The 19,824-nt window shown below is 35.0% G+C and overlaps 1 protein-coding gene across 1 annotated transcript in view; it reads right to left on the reverse strand.

Moving 5' to 3' along the window:
* Window positions 1–244: 244 nt before the first annotated feature.
* Window positions 245–19,824, reverse strand: part of Lin28b (lin-28 homolog B) — a 119,514-nt gene continuing 99,934 nt past the window's right edge. The window contains exon 5 of the mRNA XM_074077755.1: window positions 245–5,222. Coding sequence (XP_073933856.1) covers window positions 4,853–5,222 — 370 coding nt within the window. The 3' untranslated portion in view covers window positions 245–4,852. The remainder of the gene's footprint in view (window positions 5,223–19,824) is intronic.

Here is a 19,824-nt window from a genome sequence, read left to right on the forward strand (position 1 = left end):
CATACATAATCTGATCAATCTACATTCATAGATACCTACTATCAGTGTGCACTGACTTTGATTGTTCTTTTCAAATTCTTTGTATTTACTAGGTGAACCTGTAAGAGAATTCTAAAATGCTTTCTCCAAAAGGATTTGGAATTTTCTTGTAGGCCTGTCTTTCTGAGCACACGAAGTGTGTGCCTCAAGCTTACTCCCCAGTTGTCCTGATATCCAAGGACAACACAGAACAACTCCCCAGGATGACAGGACACACCTTTCCTTATTTGTACTGTTCTAAGTTCCAAGCTCCCCATTTGAGAATATGCTAACGCTATTTAACTTTTGCTCACCTTGGTGTAAATTCTAATTAGATGGCCCTTTATCACATGAATCATGAAAAATTTCCAAAACCCATTAAATGCCAACGTTGTAAATTTTATTTTTAACCAAGTAATTTTTAGCTTCAAAATATCCATAATTGACAGAATAAGACATTAGGCATGAAATGAGAATATAAAACCCATGTTTGCAGAGAAACAAAAATAGCGCTTTAGTCCATCAAGATGACTGATCACAAATGAAGTGCTGTTCCAAACATTGACTTCTTTTTTGTCCTTTGAACACAAACAGTTCAAGTGGTTTTTAAAAAAGATTTTCATTTGTAAACAACATGAGTCAAAAATGGGCAATGAGATAATCTAAATACTACAAAGGATAATTTTAAAACACTAGATAAAACACCATATTAAAAACATAGAAATCAGGGTTCACTTTGGTCTCTAGTATGGTTAGAGTTGTTAATACCAAAAAAGCAAAACACATTAATTAAAGACAGCTTGGTGATAGGTGTCAGTGGTGGATAGATGGGAATGATTTAAGAGGTAGTCAACACAATCATTTTTAAGCTGGTAACTCTCACAAGGGTTAAGCCACAGGTGATTAAATATCGTAATACTTTCTCACATTACAGTACTTTACCATAACTTTGTAGCTCTGTTCCAAGCATAACATTTAACAATGAGTCATATGTCGACCTCTAACTGAACAACTAGGACACAGATCTCACAACCACCACATCTTAAAGAGGCTGCTGACAGTTATGTAAGACAGAATTTGATGCTTTCAACAAGTTGTTCTTTTCTAAAACAAATAAATCTCATTAAGACATCTAGAAAATTAAAGTCAGTGCAGCTGCACTTGTACTTTCCTGAATTTTATAACCAAAGGGGAAACACACACATATATTTTATGATAAACATTTCTTAAGCGAAAACAGATAAATTAACTTAAATTAACTTTAAGACTTAATGAGATTTCCCATGTCCTGTATAATTCATCTTACAGTGAATGTTACAAAGTCTATTAACACTTATGGGCTTCTATTCACAAACTAAATACAACCAGCAGTAACTTGGGGCTGCATTGGTGCAAAATAAAACTGAACCAGAATACAAAAAAATTATTGGCAATAAAAAATCCTCTATTTGGAGGTGGACTGATGCTAATAACCTGATGTTTTTCGATCTTTTTCTTTACATTGCACGCTAAACTTCCAAGTTATAAGCAGATAAAAATCTTTCTAAATCTTTCAATTGTAAAAATACATCCAAACATTAGAAATGCAGGTATAAAAATGTTTCCACTACAATCTGCCATTAGCAAGTTAATTAGCTCAGAGGGCTAGGAGACTGGGAGATGCATCTTTCTTAAGAATTACATTTGTGTTGACATTAGGGCAATTCACAGACCTAATGCCCCACCATCAGTAACTCCTGCAAACTGGTGCAGTAACTCCTGCATACAGATCCTTTCCCCTTAGTAACTAGGAATGGCATTGCACTTTGAAGTTCACTCCTTGGCAAGTCAGTTCTAGATAGTTACATGCCTAGGGTTATAATGCTGCACCATGCATGTCTTTTGCTGCAACAAATACATGTAAATGCATGGGACTGGTATCTCTTATACTGCCCAGCAAAGTACACCCAAACATTAATCCCTCTTTCTGCTCTCTCTTCCCACCCCCCACCTCTGGGCAAAGCAGCTATTTCCAAGAATGCTTCTGTGTTTTGTTTTGCTTAAGTTGAAGGGTGCCCATAATTCTTTAAATTAAATACATGATAACTTTAAGGAAACATGTAGAGACTTTGCTAACTAAATGAGATGCTTTGTTATTCACAAGTGTTTGTCAGAAACATCCAGTTATGAATTGCTATCTATGATACTGATCGAAAAAGGTGTGTACCAGAGAATTATCAGCCAACTGTAAGGCCGGAGCAGCATTAAGGTGTGCTACGAATCAACAATGAGGTAGCGTTCTGCTGTAAACAGAATGGTATTTCATTCATGTAAATGAACAATGTGCTCACATCAGTGATAGTCACATCTGTAAGGAGTTGAGGAATTCTATTTTAGAGGACTTTTCACATGAAATGAAAATAGAAGTGATACCTGATATTCAAGATCGTGGTCTATGTCAAACACAGAGGTAGTTACCAACATCAAGTACATGTACTTACATAAAGGTCTAAGTTATTTGGCTTGTTTTGAGTAAGCAGGACTGTAGCCTAGTCTGTAAAGAAACAACATTATATGGTATGGTATGTTCCCTGAGCAAAGTTCTTTGTCCTGAGTATGTTATGAAATAGTGACAATATTCTCATATAAAAAATAAACCCCAGCTTTTAACCATAAGATAGGTTTGGTTTGTGCTCTTAGTGGTTCAGTCTCGTTAGATGCTGAAAAAGATGTCAAATTGTACCCATAAGGTCCACAGTTCAAGTGTTTCTGTTTTGATTTTTTTTTTTTACCATGATCTCAAGCTCTGAACTTTTAGATGTAAATAGGGAATGTCCAATTTTCAAGTCCATAATTTCCTATTTCTATAAAGTCAAGGAACTTTGGTTTGTATTTTCAAAGTGACGTATCATATTTTGCATTTTTATTGTTAAGCTGCTTATTATACGTGCTAAAAATTAAGTAATGCCACTTTGATTTGTCTACATAATTTAAATAAGCTTGAAATCCTCACATAAGGCAAGGAAGTATTTCTCTACAGCTACCACATTCAATATCGTCAAAAGTAAGCTTTGCATCACAGAACACGGATATTTCAGTATATACCGTGGAGATTCTCACAAGCACTGTCTAGAAATGCAAGCTGAGTTGTAAAGGACTGGGAGCCAGCCTGAGGCAGTTTCTTCTTTTGGTGGCTTGCTGAAAGTAACAATTCCAGTCTCCCATGACAGGACACAAGAGGGAGCAGGAACTATGCAGCAGAATGTTTGAGTCATGCTATTTTCTTCTTTTAGTTAGCTGAACTTAACACCAACAGACCCATATTATTTATTGCCAATATTAAGCATTAATCAGTTGTTACCTTCTTGGAGATGTTTCAGAGATTTGCCTTTAACATCTAGAAAAAGGATGATGCCAAAATTTATTTTTCGTGACGGAGGCCTAATGGGACCAACACTGTGGTTGGTCCCCAGTCAGTCTGTTGTTACAACTGAGAGCTAAACTGAAGAGACTCTCATCCTCAGCACTGAATGTTCACCCTGAATTCTCCATGCAGTTAAGTACCTTCAGTGTAAGTACTGAAGGTAACTGCTATGACATTAATGTTAGTGTACAAGAAATTTCTAGAAATGGGGTGGGGAGGTTTTGGTATTTCTGCCCCAAGGTTGTCACTTTGGTAGCCTGCCACCAAACACTATACTTTTTAGTATTATTCATAGGCCATATCTATTGGGCAATTATGAGCATCCACTTAATTTTCATTCTAAACCCCAATATATTACTCAATTCTGTGGTGCTTTTGTTTGTTTTATAAACAAGTTAGAGAGCCTCTAGAGGGAATAAAAACAGCCACCAAAAGATTGGAGTTTTCTTCTAAGGTCTTCAGTAGTAAATAGGGAGGGCTCCTGCTCAAAGTGATGGTTAAAGACTGACTTAAGTGAAGGAAGGGAAGCTGCTGTTGCAACAATCCCTTAAAAAAAACCTCAGAACACATAAATCATTACAATGAGCAGGTATCAAAATACCACTGAAAATAATCAAGTCACTACATTTACACATTACCCTCCCCTTCATTTCTTAATAGGCATGTAATTTACAATCAAACATAAAATTAAAAACATTGAAATATCGGCACAGAAATCACACATTCATTGTCTTTTCTAGAGGTATGTATTCCAGAATCAAAAAAGCTTATGGCAGTCAGAAGTATATGGAGTTAAGATACTACCTTCAAATAGAAGAAAAGAAAACAAAAATAAAAATGCTCCATATGTATCAAGAAAAAGAGGCAATCCCAGACTTGGGAGAAACTGGGAATCTTAAAAAACCTTTAGTACCATATGATTGGCAGCTCTGAGATCTGAAGTATCCTTTGGTTCTCACAAAAGGTAACAGTCATGTTTTTATTTTTATATATTATAAAAACAGTTATTTTAAGAAAAACTCCAGGGGTTATTTTTTAAACTATCTTAAATGCTTCACATGGATTTTCAATTATTGGAGATGTCCAATTATATGAGGGAGGATGTGTGCTTATTTCTATACACACATATATAAAGACAAAAATCTCTATATATGTCTGCACTCCTTTGTAAAAATCCTCATACACACACAGAGATTCAGACTACTCTCCCCCTCTCACACATGCTCATAGTATCTCATTCTATGAATTATATAAACATGACACCCTGCTCAAAAGTAATTTTCTTAGAGTGATTTGTCTTTAAAAAAAATTCACAGTTCCTCAACAGTAGTTAAAATCCCAGGTCAGCTGCTATCTGTGGAATACTGTTCCCCTGTACTTGGATGAGGTAGACTTCCCAACTGGGTGGAGAAAATGAGACATTAACAAGGATTATGTCTTTTTCCTTTTTTGAACTGAAGGCCCCTTTTTGTTTTGCTCTTCTGGTGCTGCAGATGCCTTCACAAAGAAAGCTTCTTGAGGTGACCTGCCTGACCGCTCTGAGATCTGTGACCTGGCCTCCCGAGGAAATGATGGTGATGGGCAGCCATGCCCTCCTCCCACTTCTGAAGGGGAAGTAGAAGCGCACGGCTGGGACTCTGCTTCCTGTCTTCCCTGAGAACTGGTGGGCAGCTGTGCAACAGTTTTATGTGGGCAGTTTGCCACCATGTGCATGATACTCTGACAGTAATGGCACTTCTTTGGCTGAGGAGGTAGACTACATTCCTTAGCATGATGGTCAAGGCCGCCACAGTTGTAGCATCTGCAAGCAAGAATGAGGAAAGTATCTTAGAAGTAGGTAGCATGTATCATTTAAAGTTTTTTAAAATGATAACTTAATAGTTACTATTTAAATATGTAAAATAACAGTTTATATAAGAATGCAGATCATTTTTAATTACCAAATATACAAACTGACAATGAAATCAGCCTAATGTGCCTTCTTAGAAGTATATGATGTTACTGATACTAAGTTATATTGATTGCTTTAAGGAGGAGCATCATCAAAATGTGCCACAGCTTTATAAAATTAGTTGTTAGCCACAATAGTCAGTGAAAAACAACAGTACCAGAACATACAAGAACGATCATTTGTGACCTGTTCAAACTACTCCAGGAATGGGGGGAGGAGGCAAAGAAGAATGATGGGAGGGGGTGAATTTAACTATGATATATTATAAGAACTTTTATAAATGTAAACGTCACAATGTACCCCCAGCACAACAATCACAAAAAAAAATTTCCATGAAGAAGCAACTCATTTAAATTTGACAGATTATTTTAAACAACAGTTTTGTCCAATAGAGGGCAGTCAATGGTCAAGAACAACTAAAATACCCCAACAAGCTGTCTTTAAAAATGAGCCTATAAAAACACAGCTGTTTGCCATGATATGAAATGGCAATTTGCTCAGTAATTGGTAAAATTATAGACCAAATTAAATTTTATGAGTTTAACAATTACTTGAGTATTAATTGTTCTGTGAAAATCAATTGAACTAGAATTTTTCCCTTTGTACAAAATTAAGTAATGCAGTGAAATGTGGTAAGATATCTACTCATAGTCAGAATGATGTCCGTCAAGTTACTAAGTAACTTTAGAGCAATATAGTAATTGTCTGACCCAGATCAGTGCCATAAAAAACACCCCCAAATTAATAAAGGCTGATACTAGTTCAGTGATTAGATAAATTTCCTTTCTTTTCTTTCTGTACAAATTAGTTTTCCCTTAGGGTGAATTCTCCTAAATTGAAGCAAATACAAATCCACCCTGAAATTAATATTTGAATGCATACTGGGGACATGGCTTTGTACTAGATATTTGAAAATTTAAAACTTAGCTTCTAAAGGATGAGCAAGGAAATTATTTAGAAGATATAATTGCTTGATTTCAATCAGAATTTTTCTTTTAAAATTTAATATTAAAACAATGAAAAAACGTAAAGTGGGGAAACAGAAAACTTTACATTTACCAAGGTTTTAACTTGATTCTTGCATATAGGATTTGCTTACTGATTTGTTTCCAAATGAAATATTTTAACAGTTTTTTATTTTAAATTCATTTTCCAAATTATATTTATGATTCCCTGATTCTCATTAGGGAGCACAAATAACAATAGGTCATAATGTTTAAAAAATAGCAAAAAAATGTAGTAACTGTGAGAATTAGTTTAAGACCATAATGACAACAAAAATTAAAATGTAAGTACTTATACTTACAAGTGTGTGACAGAACATCAAGCTTACTAACTCAATAGTACTTTATATTTGAAAGACAAACTACTAAACTACTCCTAACCTAATAAGCAGTATATGTAGGATACTTACTACTATCTTCTTGGATCAGCTAAGCAAGACAAATTTTTTCAATTGGCAAAAACAAACAAGCACACAAAAACAAAAACAAAAAAGCACCAGGGTGACTACTGTCTGTCTGCCTCTCTAGTTATCAATAATATCTTACAGATTTTAGAATAACAGAGTCACAAGATGGGCTTCTATTCTTTGCAGTAACTGACAGGTATTTATCTTTACAGACTGCATCATATTTTCAAAAATCAAAAGGAAAACCCAAAAAATCCAGTGTTCTAATAAAATTGTTTATTGCACAATATATACCATAATGATTAATAAAACACTGTAATGCAGGTTCAATAGTTTTGGCCATGTGTTCTAAGAGATGGCACAAAGTTATAGAATTATAAAAATTATTGACTAATGCTTGAAATTTAAGTCTACAAAATAATATGCTCAAAAATGGTATCTTTGAAAAATATGATACTACTTATATTGTTTTCCCACATAGTTCTCTTCTATAACAGATAAGTGGGTTCTTAAATTAAGTTTTCCCATCTGTAAAATATGTTCTTTAGAATTAAATTCACTTCCTGAGGATAGCATTGGATATCATTTTCGAAGAGAGACAAATAGGTGGAAGGCTTCAGTAATGGAGCTGGCTCTCCTGTGGACATATCAGTTTTTATCAGTCACTGTGGGATGTGCTGCATTATTCAATTCAGGGAACCATTCTGCCCACTCATGGACCAATGGCCTGATGTCAAAATTCTACTGTCACAAGCGAGGTCTTGATCACTTTGTGAATTTAGCATTACACTTGGTTGTAAAAGGGTATTATACAATTTTGGTTTCCTTCCATTTTGATCTGCATAGTTAATTCATTCCCTTCTACACTGAAAAGATTGCATTCAGTGATTATGTGCTTAGCCTTAAAAAGGGGGAGGAGTGGTATTTATCTTCTTCTATTTAATCATTCACTGTCAATCACTCGTACTAAGAGTGCAGATCACACCCCATTATGAAGGAAGAAACCTCTTCCTTCTCAAGGGACTAATACCAAAATGGAAATGTCCAGCTACCTTTTAACTCATAAACAATACCATAGCCACATACTTCATACATGCTTAACACGTGTCAAGTTCTGTTTGTTCACATTCCACACTTCTCCCAATCGATTTGTTTTTGTGAGTAAGAATAAACTTTACATTGTGATGTGAGCATAAAAATGACAGGTGTGCCCAAGTATAGCTACATGCTTAAGAAATATAAGAATGTATAAGATGATACAAAGAAAACTGTAATGCTTTACTATACACTCCCATAGCCCAACACAGAAAATTATCTGCTTGCCTAGTATGTGTGAAGCCCTGGAATCAATTTCTGGGTGCTATTAAAGGGGATGGGGGGAAGAGGAGGTGGAGGAAGAGATAAAATGACACAAACTATGCAATTTCACATATTAAATGTAAAGGTAAAACAAAATTTTATCACACTCTATAAGTATTATTTATTTTAGAAGCTTTTAAAGATGGACGATAAACAATCAAACTGACTCAACTGTTAAAGACTACCAAAATAAGATTATTTAAACTTTTAAATGAAAGGAGAATGACTCCAGTAGATGGCTGAATAAATGAAAATAAACACCTACATTAGTTAGTAAGTTAATAAAAAAAAATCTAAATTTCTGAGAATTCCATTTTTTAAAAATGAAAACTTTGATTGGAAATCAGAATTTAGATCTTCATATGACCCTTAGAAAACCACCTGTTTTGATCTAAACAAGAGAGTAAATAAATTATGTTTTCAAATAATGTCAGCAATAATGGCTAAAACTAAGCCCAACTGAGGATCACTAGATTTAAATATGTGTGGACATTATTTTTTAAATAAGATAGTTCAGTGTCTTAAATAGCTTCATCAATTGTATGTTGAACCTTGATTTCAAATGTGACTTAAAAACTTTAGGGAGAGAAGTAATACCTTGAAGAGACAGATGTGCTTGTCTAAAAGTATAATGGAAAAAAAATGTACATGGAGTGCGTCTTAGTGTTTGAAAGTGTTAAGAATTATGGAAGTTCAAATTAATTTCTGAGGGTCTGGTGAGACACTTGAAGGCAGCAATGCAGTGATCTGTAAGTTTCAAGAGAGACTGAAGGAAGAGCAAGGCAACATGAGTGAGAGAGAGTACAGTAGGAAACGAAGCTCATGCTTAGGGTAGGAAGATGTAAATACAGAGAATAGATAAAAATCCTTAGAAAAGAAAGATGAGAAAAGGACCAATAAAGTTTCCAAATGGGAGCCAGAAGGACTCAAGAGAAGTCATAGACTGGAAATAGTTTCAGGAACCAAATAGTAGAAAAGATAACTTTCTGAAGAGATTGTTTATCATTTCTAACCTTGAAATAGTGCAACTAAAACCCAGAAACCAGGGATTGGGTGTGTAGATTAGCACACATGAGGTCCTGAGTTCCATTTCCAACATGTGCATGCACACACAATCCAGAAATTATACTAATAACATTCCTCAGCTCTATAGTTTTTGATTCTAATGTCTGAACACATGGCTTCTAATTTAATTATGTATCAATCAACCCATCACATGGGAATGTTAGACTCCAGCCTAGTGGTAATGGGCAGTAGGTGAAATAAAATGTTTTCAGAGAACCCAAGAGAACTGAAAGGGAAAGGACCCAGAGTGTATCTTTTGATGGGAACAGTCTACCCACCCTGCACCTCCTGAGGGCAAGAGATGTAAACTGAGATCAATCTACCACAAGTTGACCCCATTTTATTCTGATGGCTTCTAACAATCTAAATATACGTGAGGGTATGGTTTATTCTCTTCACAGGATCTGCCATAAAATAACCAGAGGAGAGGTAGAAAACTGATGAATCACAGAACTACAGAGGTTCTTCATCAGTGCATACATTTTCTGACTTCTATCAAAGCAATTATATTTTAATGAATTTGCTTCTTTTACTATCCAAATTCCTAAGACTGTAAGCCAATTAAACAATAAAACATTTGAATAAATTTTATATATTCTTCCTAAAGAAGTAGTAAAAATATTGAATTTTCAAAACTATGTTAATGATAGTATTTTCTTTTTAAGTTTCCTAAAAAACAAATAAACCTTTAACACCAGAAAAATTTCTATCTTCGCAATACAGAATTTAGCATTGTCCTTCTCCATTACCTTAATCCAGGTTATAATGGAATAATCTGTACACAGGAGGGTTTTATATACTTATATACTATTAAGGAGATACTAACATTCTGTTCCTGACATAGTGTTAGAGACTTTTAATGTATTATATAAAATTTAATCTTTCTCCAAATTCTATGAAGTGGGTACTACAATACCTACATTGTATTGATAATAAATTAAAATTTAGAGGATTTACCTCTGATAGAAATAATATCTTTCACTTCCATTATATAAAATGTTATAGCCAACAATACTGATATAATTTTATATATGTAAACCTGAAGAATATAGAATCTTGAATTTAAAGCACCAAAACACACACACACACACACACACACACACACACACACACACACACACACAGAGTATTTGAAGCAGATTTCTGTTGAGATCTGGGCTACTGTTTGGGACTTGCTGTTGGAAGGTCAGCTTCTCTCCTTGAGTTATCCTGCCTATAAAATGAAAGACTGGGATTAGTCTAGACCAGATTTTTTTCACCCATACCAATACTAGGTTTTATTTCTATCCTTCATTTATTTCACTTGTTGAAAACTTTCCAGATAATTTTTCCACTCTCTTTAATCATATATTCCAAGACTGTAAGTTAGAACTTTAGGGTGGCATGCTATAATCAGTGCTATCAAACTGACTCAATGATATTCTAGTCAAAAGAGAAAAGACTAACATTTCAGCCCAGAAAATCATACTGTGATGTGAATGAACTGCAATCACACTTTACTGGCTGGAGTAAATGTAAACAGAGACTGGTAGTTCTCTTGGGGAAGAATTTGACAGCAATTTCAAAATATCAATTCCTCTGCCCTAGCAACTCTAACTCTAGGAATATTCACTGAAACACAATGATGTAAGCTGGAGCACTGTCCATATTGGTATAAAGTTTTAAAAAGTGAGCAATAATAATACTTATAATCAAACCCAGGTGGTCTGGCTACAGAGTCCATGCTTTTTACCACTAATTTATAAATATATAAAGCCAAGAAATAAAACATTAAAAAGAATCAAGTGAAAGAATTTTTAAAAATTGAGGTAGGTTTATCATTGGCAGGGCAAGAGCTCCAAAATGAACTGTTAAGTAAAAATAGCAAAGCCACAGCCTAACACAAAAAACTAAAAAAAGCAAAAAGACTGGGGTCATGGCTCAAGTGGTAGAGCATTTGCCTAGTAAATACAAGGTCCTGAGTTCAACCCCCAGTACTACCAAAAAAGTAAAAAATGAAAAAATAAAAAGTAAAAAGCAATTATAATTATCTAATTCCTATTGTCTGACCATTATTATTGTTAGTGACGACAATGAACCTGTATATAAACTGAGTTCTAGAATTATCTTGGGAATCTTAAGAAATACTAATGCCTGCGTCCTACTTCAGACCAATCAAATTGGAATTTTTGAGGGTAAAACTCCAGACATCAGTATTTTAGGTAAGTAGATAGTAGTTTTCAGAATCGCAACTGTATTCAAAACCAAGTCTAGATATTGTAAGCAATGTAGGTAGAACAGTAATTCTCAAAACACTGTCTTCAACAGGTCACTGATGTCTCAGAAAGAAGAAGAGGGAATCATGGGAGGAGGAAGGGAGGGAGAACAAGAGAGTAAGGGAAGGCAAGAGGGAGTGAGGGAGGAAAGTATGTGTATCTGATTTCCTTTCTGGGAACTAAAAACGACTCCTTGAAACTTCTGCTATGATAGCTAAAAAGCCCACAACCTTTCACCATCATGGATCCCAGCCTCCCTTCCTTCCCTCCTTTCTTTCCCCCACTTTTTTTTTTTGCAGTACTAGGATTTGAACTCAGGGCTTCATGCTTGCCAGGCAGGTGCTCTACTACTTAAGCCATGCCCTAGCTCCTCTGCTTATTTTAAAAGGAAAACACAACAAAACCCTACTGAGTTTAACTTCAGAAGTGGTTTCTCCATACTAGAGTCATTATTCACTTGTTAGTTCATCAATCAAGAAGAGTCTCAATGTCTGGATACCTGTATCATCAAAATGAAGATAATTTATAATTTTTTAATCAATTTCTGCTTTCCCTAAACTTCACCATCATTTCCAATTAACACTTACTAACCTTTATTAACATTTCCCCATAATAACTCTTAATTCTCCAAATTCAGTTGCCTATATCTAAAATAATCTTGAAAAGCATATAAATTTGTTTGGTACAGATACACTCTTGCAAACATTTCTCCTAATAGCCAAGTTTTGCTGGTTTGAAGAGATAATCCTTTCTCGTGGATGTAAATATAATAACAGGAGTTATATATGTTATAAAAATGACTATGTATTAAAGTTCTAATATTTAAACTACATGTTCTCTAAGAATGCCATTATTAAGGTAACTATTGTCCACTCTTACTCTCTCTACTTGAAAGGAGCCCATGATAGATAGTTTTAAAACCTGCTTAGCTAGACTGCCCCAGTAAGTTCTCAATGTTATTAAAGTGAAATTTAGTCAATCAATTGCCAAGAAGTTTTTCTAGTGCATAATAAAGGGTAAGTGTTTGGATGGCTTTGTACAACCTAGTTCTGTGGTGGCACGGAACCAAAGTGAATTCAAAACTCTGGAAGTGTTTTGAATTTCAAAAGAAATTTCTCTGTCTCCTCCAAATCTCACTTTTCAGACTAATTAAACTAAATCTGGTTTTGTACTGAGTTCACAAGATTTCTTTTTAACTTGCCAACTACTCTGCTAACCTCTTTTAGTAGGTGTTATATGATGAAAACTTATCTATATACCTTTGTTAGTGGATTCAGCTGCTTATGATACCCACTAATCGCTTTCATAAAATCAGTAAGAAAAAAGCACTCAAGAATATATATCATGTGCATAACTTTCCACTAGATGACAGTGAAAAGTATGTGAATAGTTAGCAGGGTAATAAGATTTATGTATTTCACCTCACTTGATATCATCTCCTGTTTTTGGACTGCCTTAGATTCATTAGCTTTTGTGGGCTCTCTGATTAATGGCATGGTCTATCTTATAACCCCAGCTAAAAAAGCACCACAGTACCTTGAAGATCAACTAAAATATACCAACAGCTCTTTTCCCAAGCCTTTAATCATCTTATAAAAACAAGATAAGATGGAAAATGTGAGGGACAGCTATGTGACCAATGTCAGTGCAGGTCACTGAGAAATAGGGATGGAACATGCTGTAGCTGATTTAAGAGAGAAGAGGCCTCAGAAGGGGAAAGAAATCATGGGAGGTATGGGGGTCAAGACAGCCTTTTGCATGTCAGGGCACTTCAGCCAGGGATGGTTATAAACCAGATACTTAAAAATTTTTTCATTCCATTCTATTTAAAAGCATTTGGTAGACTGTGCAGCAATTCCAGAGAACAATAATCACTTGTTAAGCATCTTCTTTCTACTTTGTACATAACTTGAGAAGGAGCATAATAATGAATTCTAGGTCGTAAGTTAAATCTTTATTTGAAATAGAAATGTTATCTCTCTTTTAGGTGACAAACAACATCCCAGACAGATAATCTGTTCAGGCTAATGGAAGAACTGAAAAAACAAGGAGAAAGATGTACTCAAACACAGATAACCTAATGCTTTCCAATTTCTTGGGAGTAAAAGCAGTTTGTTATGAAGTAGGGCCCAACCCCACACGCAGTGGGCACTCTGCCAGCACTGCTTTCAGAACAGGAGACAGTGAAGGAGTGCTCAGATGAGGAGCAATGCAGCTTGCACAGGCACAAAGAAAGCCAAATGCAGTTCTAGCTGCAGTAGTGTTACAACTTCCAAATTGCAAATTTTCACCCTTTTTGGAAATTTATGGTTTACCCACATATTTGGTCACACTGACTTTAGGTATACAGCATTTTATATTATTGCTACTATCAAATACAAAGGAAAGATATTCAGTATTTAACTCATCTGGAAATGGTTAAAATTAGGTGCCTGTTTAGATAGAAAAATCAGATTATAATATGGAATTTGGAAATGTTTACTCTTTTTTCTATTACAGAAGTCTAGGTGAAAACACATTCCTCAGGAGTGATATACAGAAGTCTGGGTGAAAACACATACCTCAGGAGTGCTTGTTTCTCACAAGAACATTCTAAATTCACCAATTCAGAGGTGTGACATCTACTGTAAATAAATATTGGCAAGTCCTGAAGAAATACAATTCCACTAGTACTCTGTGTCAACTTTTATAAATGTTTTTTAATCACATAGGTTTTTTTAGACTTTGGTTTTTTTAATAATTGGTATTATTTTTCATCTATGACATTATTTTACAAATCATTCTAAAGTCGTGTATATACTGTAAATTTTCTATGTATGCATTGAAAAAGTTTTAACTATTAAATTTTGAATGGAGCACAAGAAACTTTAAAAGAGGAATTTTATCAAGTGAAGCAATAGTTGCTACCCAGAAGTGAGCATAAACACTTAAATAATATATGAAAGAATTTAAATACCACAAATAATACCCTTAAAAATATCTCAGGTACATGAAATAAAGACATCAAAATAATGAAGTGACCAGCTCATATTTTATCACACCACATTTCTCCATTTTAACAGAAGGAAAACATCACAAGAAATTCCAAAGGAAAGAAAGACGTACAGAGGTCAAGAATCAATTTTGGTGGCAGATTAACTGAACAGAAAAAGGCTAGAGAACAGTTTCAGTTTATATTGGTTGTTTGCAAGCCAGAAGCAAAAAAAAGAGGGGGACTAGCAGAAGTATGTGCTGTGCTATTCAGTGCTTTGTGTTACCACAACTGAGTTATCTTTGATTAAAAAAAAAGAAAGTAGCTATATTGGTAGTATTCGAGTTTTTATGAAAACAGTGTTTAAACATCTCCCTATTGCTGTATTACTGAACTGCTAACACTATTATTAGTAATATTATTACTAATTCATTAATACAGTACTAATTCACACTGTTTGACAATGTTCATATGAATGTTTAAAAATATTAATAGAAGATCAGCTGACTTACAGCATATTGCTTGGTATGTCCAAAATGTGCCCAAGAATAATTCATGTGCAAGAGGCAAAAAAAAAAGTTGTACCAAATCATCTCTTATCTTGATAGCTATGCAAGAACCCAAAAGAGATAGGACTGGGTATGGTGACCTACTCCTATAATCCCAGCTACTTTGGAGGCCAACATTGGGAGCATCCCAGTTGAGACCAGTCCAGGGAAAAACTTAGCAAGACCCCCCATCTCATTTCAGGTATGCAAGGAGGTATATGTAAGAGGATATCAGCCCGAGGTGTAGCTCAAGTAATAGAGTGCTTACTTAGCAAGCATGAGGCACTGAGTTCAAACCCCCAAAAATAATAATAAATAAAAAAAATCCAAAAGAGTCAACTATTTTGATAAAATCACCAAGGGAAAGACTTCTAAAGATCATTAAGTTTGATCTGTCATTCCAGCACCAGCCACTGCTAAGGAAAATGAAGCACAGATGAAAAGTAAATAACCTGTGTCATTTCTCCCTCTAGTCAAATGATCTTTTATGCCAAAAATCAGTAGTTCTTAAATTGTTTACCATGTATGTGGGTAGGTGAAAACTGAATAATGAAAACTGCTACCATGTTCAGATAACCTACATAAATTGTGATACTTCCCCTTTTGTGTAAGTCTGATCTTGAAAATTAGATCTGAGTGTGATGCCACATAAGGTACAACTGTCTCTTCTTTTTATTGGAGCAAACCTTCCTGTCATGAAGCTTTCCATGTGACTAAAACTTCAGGGTGATGCTCCTAAGATATCCATGAGGATCTCTGCTCTGATCACTGATCCATTAAGGAATCCTGCTTCCCTACTTGAACATTTTAAGGCTGTGACCCTAAGAACACATATCCACTGATAGGAAGTATGAGAAGAACTTTAAATTCCTTTGATGGAGCCAGACTGTTTACACATGTCCAAAACCCTCAATGATTGCTGATGATTAGGGCTGGATTGTACTTGTTAACAGTTTGATTTGTTCTAAGAAAAGTGGCTTTTTCTAATAAGGATACTTCCATGAATAAGGATACTTCCATGAATTTATCTGAAAGATGAGTTTTCATCTCTTTTGGTCACCTTCTGGATTTGGCTAGTGGACAATTACATGAAGATTTTATTTTCTTAGTGGGACAAAAGAAAACCATTAGATATTTTTGTTAACAAAATCTTGAAAACTACCCTGCAAGTTGTGGCGAAGTAAACTTCTTTGAACAATACTTAATTGTTTTATTCTCAAATGAAACTTATTTCATAAAAAATATGATAGCTGCAGGTGGGCATGATGGCACACACTGGTAATCCCAGCACTGAGGAGGCTGAGGCAGGAGGCCAGGCTACATAGCAAGAACCTGTCTTTGAAAAAAAACAAAAGGTAGCTACAAAGACAAAGTGCTACTTAATTACCACACTGAATGCCAACTTCTCTTCACAAATGTGACTTCTATAACTTGATTAAATGCAACATATGTGCAGGGAAAAGGTTGTGCTACAGTGGAAAACAATATATTGTCTACATGGAGCACACACACATCTGGATTACCTGGCTCTGATTCTATTGGGAATATTTTACATGATTGATAAATGAAGCAATGCAGTTACTCTTCTCCACAGAGGCAAATCCTATCCTGGCAGGCAGAGGCTCAATTAATTTCCCTTCCCTGATGCAGAAGCTACTTTTGCCTCCATTTACACATTCGTTTCAATATTCCTAATCGCCAAATACATCTGCTCTTTGGGTTTTCCTTTGAACCAGTTCTCTTTTAACTGAGTTGAATAAAAGCTCTCATGGTTATTCACTGTGTATATATGATCATGATGTTGCTCTACTTTTGAAAATGATCAAATAAACATTCAAGTCACTGTGTGAGATGCAGAAAGTCATTATTGACACAGTCTGTGCTCTTATGAGCACACTTACTCTAGAAAGGAAGTAAGATAAATGTACAAGTAATTTTAACCTGCAGGCTAAAACTAGACTCAATTTTAGTTTTTGTGTTTGTTCTCAGTGATCTTACCTTTCCTATATTTTGAAACATTTTGTTCTTTCACAGTCCTGGGTATTATTTCCAAATATACTAAAGGAAAATTAAAATAGTAAGAATATGATTATTCTTATGTTCATTATAATAATATTTAATCAGATAAAGTAAATTCTCTTATGAGGATATGATTAAAATATTAATAATGTAATAGAATAAGAAAAGGAGACTAAATAATAAGATAAGATGCAACTACCTATGGGGATAATCATCATCATACCTTAATCCTTCCTTCAGTGTTCTTACTCTACTTCTCAAAGTATTGTCTTGTTTCCCAAGATTGTGTAAAAAAACATAGTGAAGTGGTATTTTCCTAGTGTTTTTAAAATATCTTTTATTGAACAGTTAAGAACTTAGAATTTTTCCTTTTCTGTCCACAAAGGCAGAGGCTTGATGAAAGAAGATATTTCACAATTGTTAGACAAACAAGAATGCAAATGCAAGAGGACAATAGCACCCAGACACTAATGATGAAGTTATTGAATAAGCAAAATCTCCTGAGTCTTCACATATATACTTAATATATATTAATATACTTAATACACTCACTCAAACACAAGAATCGAGGGAACAATATATTTTTAGTCACAAAAAGGAAATCTGTTATTTAATTTGGTATTCATTAGGGAAACTATGGCATAATATTTTTGGACAAAACTTTTGCAAAAAAGAACATGTGACAGTATTTGTTCACCTTTTATGAGGCTTGCACTATGAAATTTACTTGATATGGTTCATAGAGACATGCTGAAGACACTAAAAAGAAATAGCATAGGAATGAAAAAAAATTCACTCAATTGATCAATGTCAAAAATGAAAGTGTTTTGTAATTACAGGCTAAAGAAAATGACTACACTTTTCGACAAAATTATGAGGCATGAAAATTTCTGAAGTACTCCATTTGAGGATGTAAGTGAAAGCACAAACAGAAATAGTAAGTAGAAGTCTCTTAGAAATGTATTTGAAATCTAGATGAGTAGTTACAAAACAGGTGCCATCTATGTGGCAGTTACTTGCTTTTAAAGGATAGTGTCCATTTGGGATACATACATCATCACACTATAATAATATGAGATGAAAATTGAGTTTATTATCTTTAAATTCTTATTAATTTTCAGATTTTATAAATCGGGCATAGTGGAGTATGCCTATAATACCAGCTACATGGGAAATGAAGATGGAAGGATAAATGTTGGAAGTCAGCTAAGATAAAAAATGTTAGCCAGGCTCTATTCCAAAACCAATCCAAGCATGATGCTACACAGCTGTAATCCCAGCCACATAGAAGGCAGAGGTAGGAGGAACAGTTAGGCAATCTCAGGCCAATAAATAAATAAGTAATAAGTATTAAGATTCTGTCTGAAAAACAAACAAAAGCAAAAAGGGCTGGGGGCATGGCTCAAGTGCTAGAATGCTTACACAAGTGCAAGGTCCTGAGTTCAAATCCCAATAACCCCCCCAAAAAATTTTCTGATGGGGCACGGTGGTGCAGATCTGTAATTCCAGATTTTCAGGAAGCTGAGGCAGGAGGATTGTAGATTCAAGACCCTGGGTTCAATCCTTAGTACTAACCACCCCCCCCAAAAAAAAGAGTCCTCTAGATGCTGACAGCAAGTGGTTAATGCTTCTTCTTCCTGGAATATTTATGGCTAATAAAATGTAGAATTTGACAAAACACAGAAAGTGTTATGCTTCTTTAAAAAAAAAAAATACTAACTCACAACCATTGGGAGCAATAGAGATGACTTTGTAAAGGAGTTAACCTGGCTGCAATGAGCTTGTTAAAGCTACAGGAAACTGAGTGAGGTTTCTATAGATGCAGAGAGAAAACATACCAGGCTAATAAATGGCAACAGTGGGAAGACAAAAGTGGAAAGTGAAAGATGTTTTTAAGAATGCCAGTTTGGGCTGGTGGAGTGGCTCAAGTGGTAGAGAGCCTGCCTAGCAACCGTGAGGCCCTGAATTCAAAACCCCAGTACCTCCAAAAAACCAAAAAGAAAACGAAATAAAATTTTAAAAAAGGCCAGTTGGTAGCAGACATGGGAAGAAAATAGAAACTAAGCAGAGTATATATTTTACAATTTATATTTTAAGAAGTGGAATATAAATGGGTCTTATAGTGGAAAAACAAAAAGGAGCTTTCAAATTCCTGAGCCCAGGGCTCGGTGTGTGACTCAGGTGGGCATGGTAAAATCACCTTCAGAGGGAGGAGTTTCTCTGGATTTCCTCATTCACAATGTTTCTTTCATCCGTCCCAAGCACATTTTTAAAGACAAATGTAACTCCTGCTTACTTGCTGACAGTCTCAAAAGAAATATTTAAAAATGCTTTGTAAACTGAAAGTTCCACACGTAAATGGCAGGTCTTTCTTTAACCCTGAGTATTGTATTTCTGAAGCACCACCACCACCACACTCATGTTATTACCATTCCTGGATTCCTGGTAGAAGAACTGAGTTCTCATTAATGGGGTGGGGGGGGGGGTGGGGAAGAAGGGTAAGGGCAAAGAAAACACTAAAATATTTTTCCCTTTAAAAGAATACCAAAGACAGCAAACTAATAATGATACTATATATATTTTGTGGATTCTCTATGATTAACTGTTTTCCAGCCCTTGTCCCTGGGATTTTCTTTACTATTTCCTACTCTTGTGACTTGTTTCTGTTTTTTTGCTTTCTTTCGGTGCTGAGGTCGGAACCCAGAGCCTTGCACATGCTCTTCTATTGAGCTCCACCTCTAGTCCCTTCTTTTGCATTTTGACGAGATACCAGTAATTTGTTTTGTTACAGATGCCATGCATTTCTTCCTACATGTAGTTCATT

This window comes from Castor canadensis, chromosome 1 (genome assembly GCF_047511655.1).
Source record: "Castor canadensis chromosome 1, mCasCan1.hap1v2, whole genome shotgun sequence".
NCBI classification, from domain to species: Eukaryota; Metazoa; Chordata; class Mammalia; order Rodentia; family Castoridae; genus Castor; species Castor canadensis.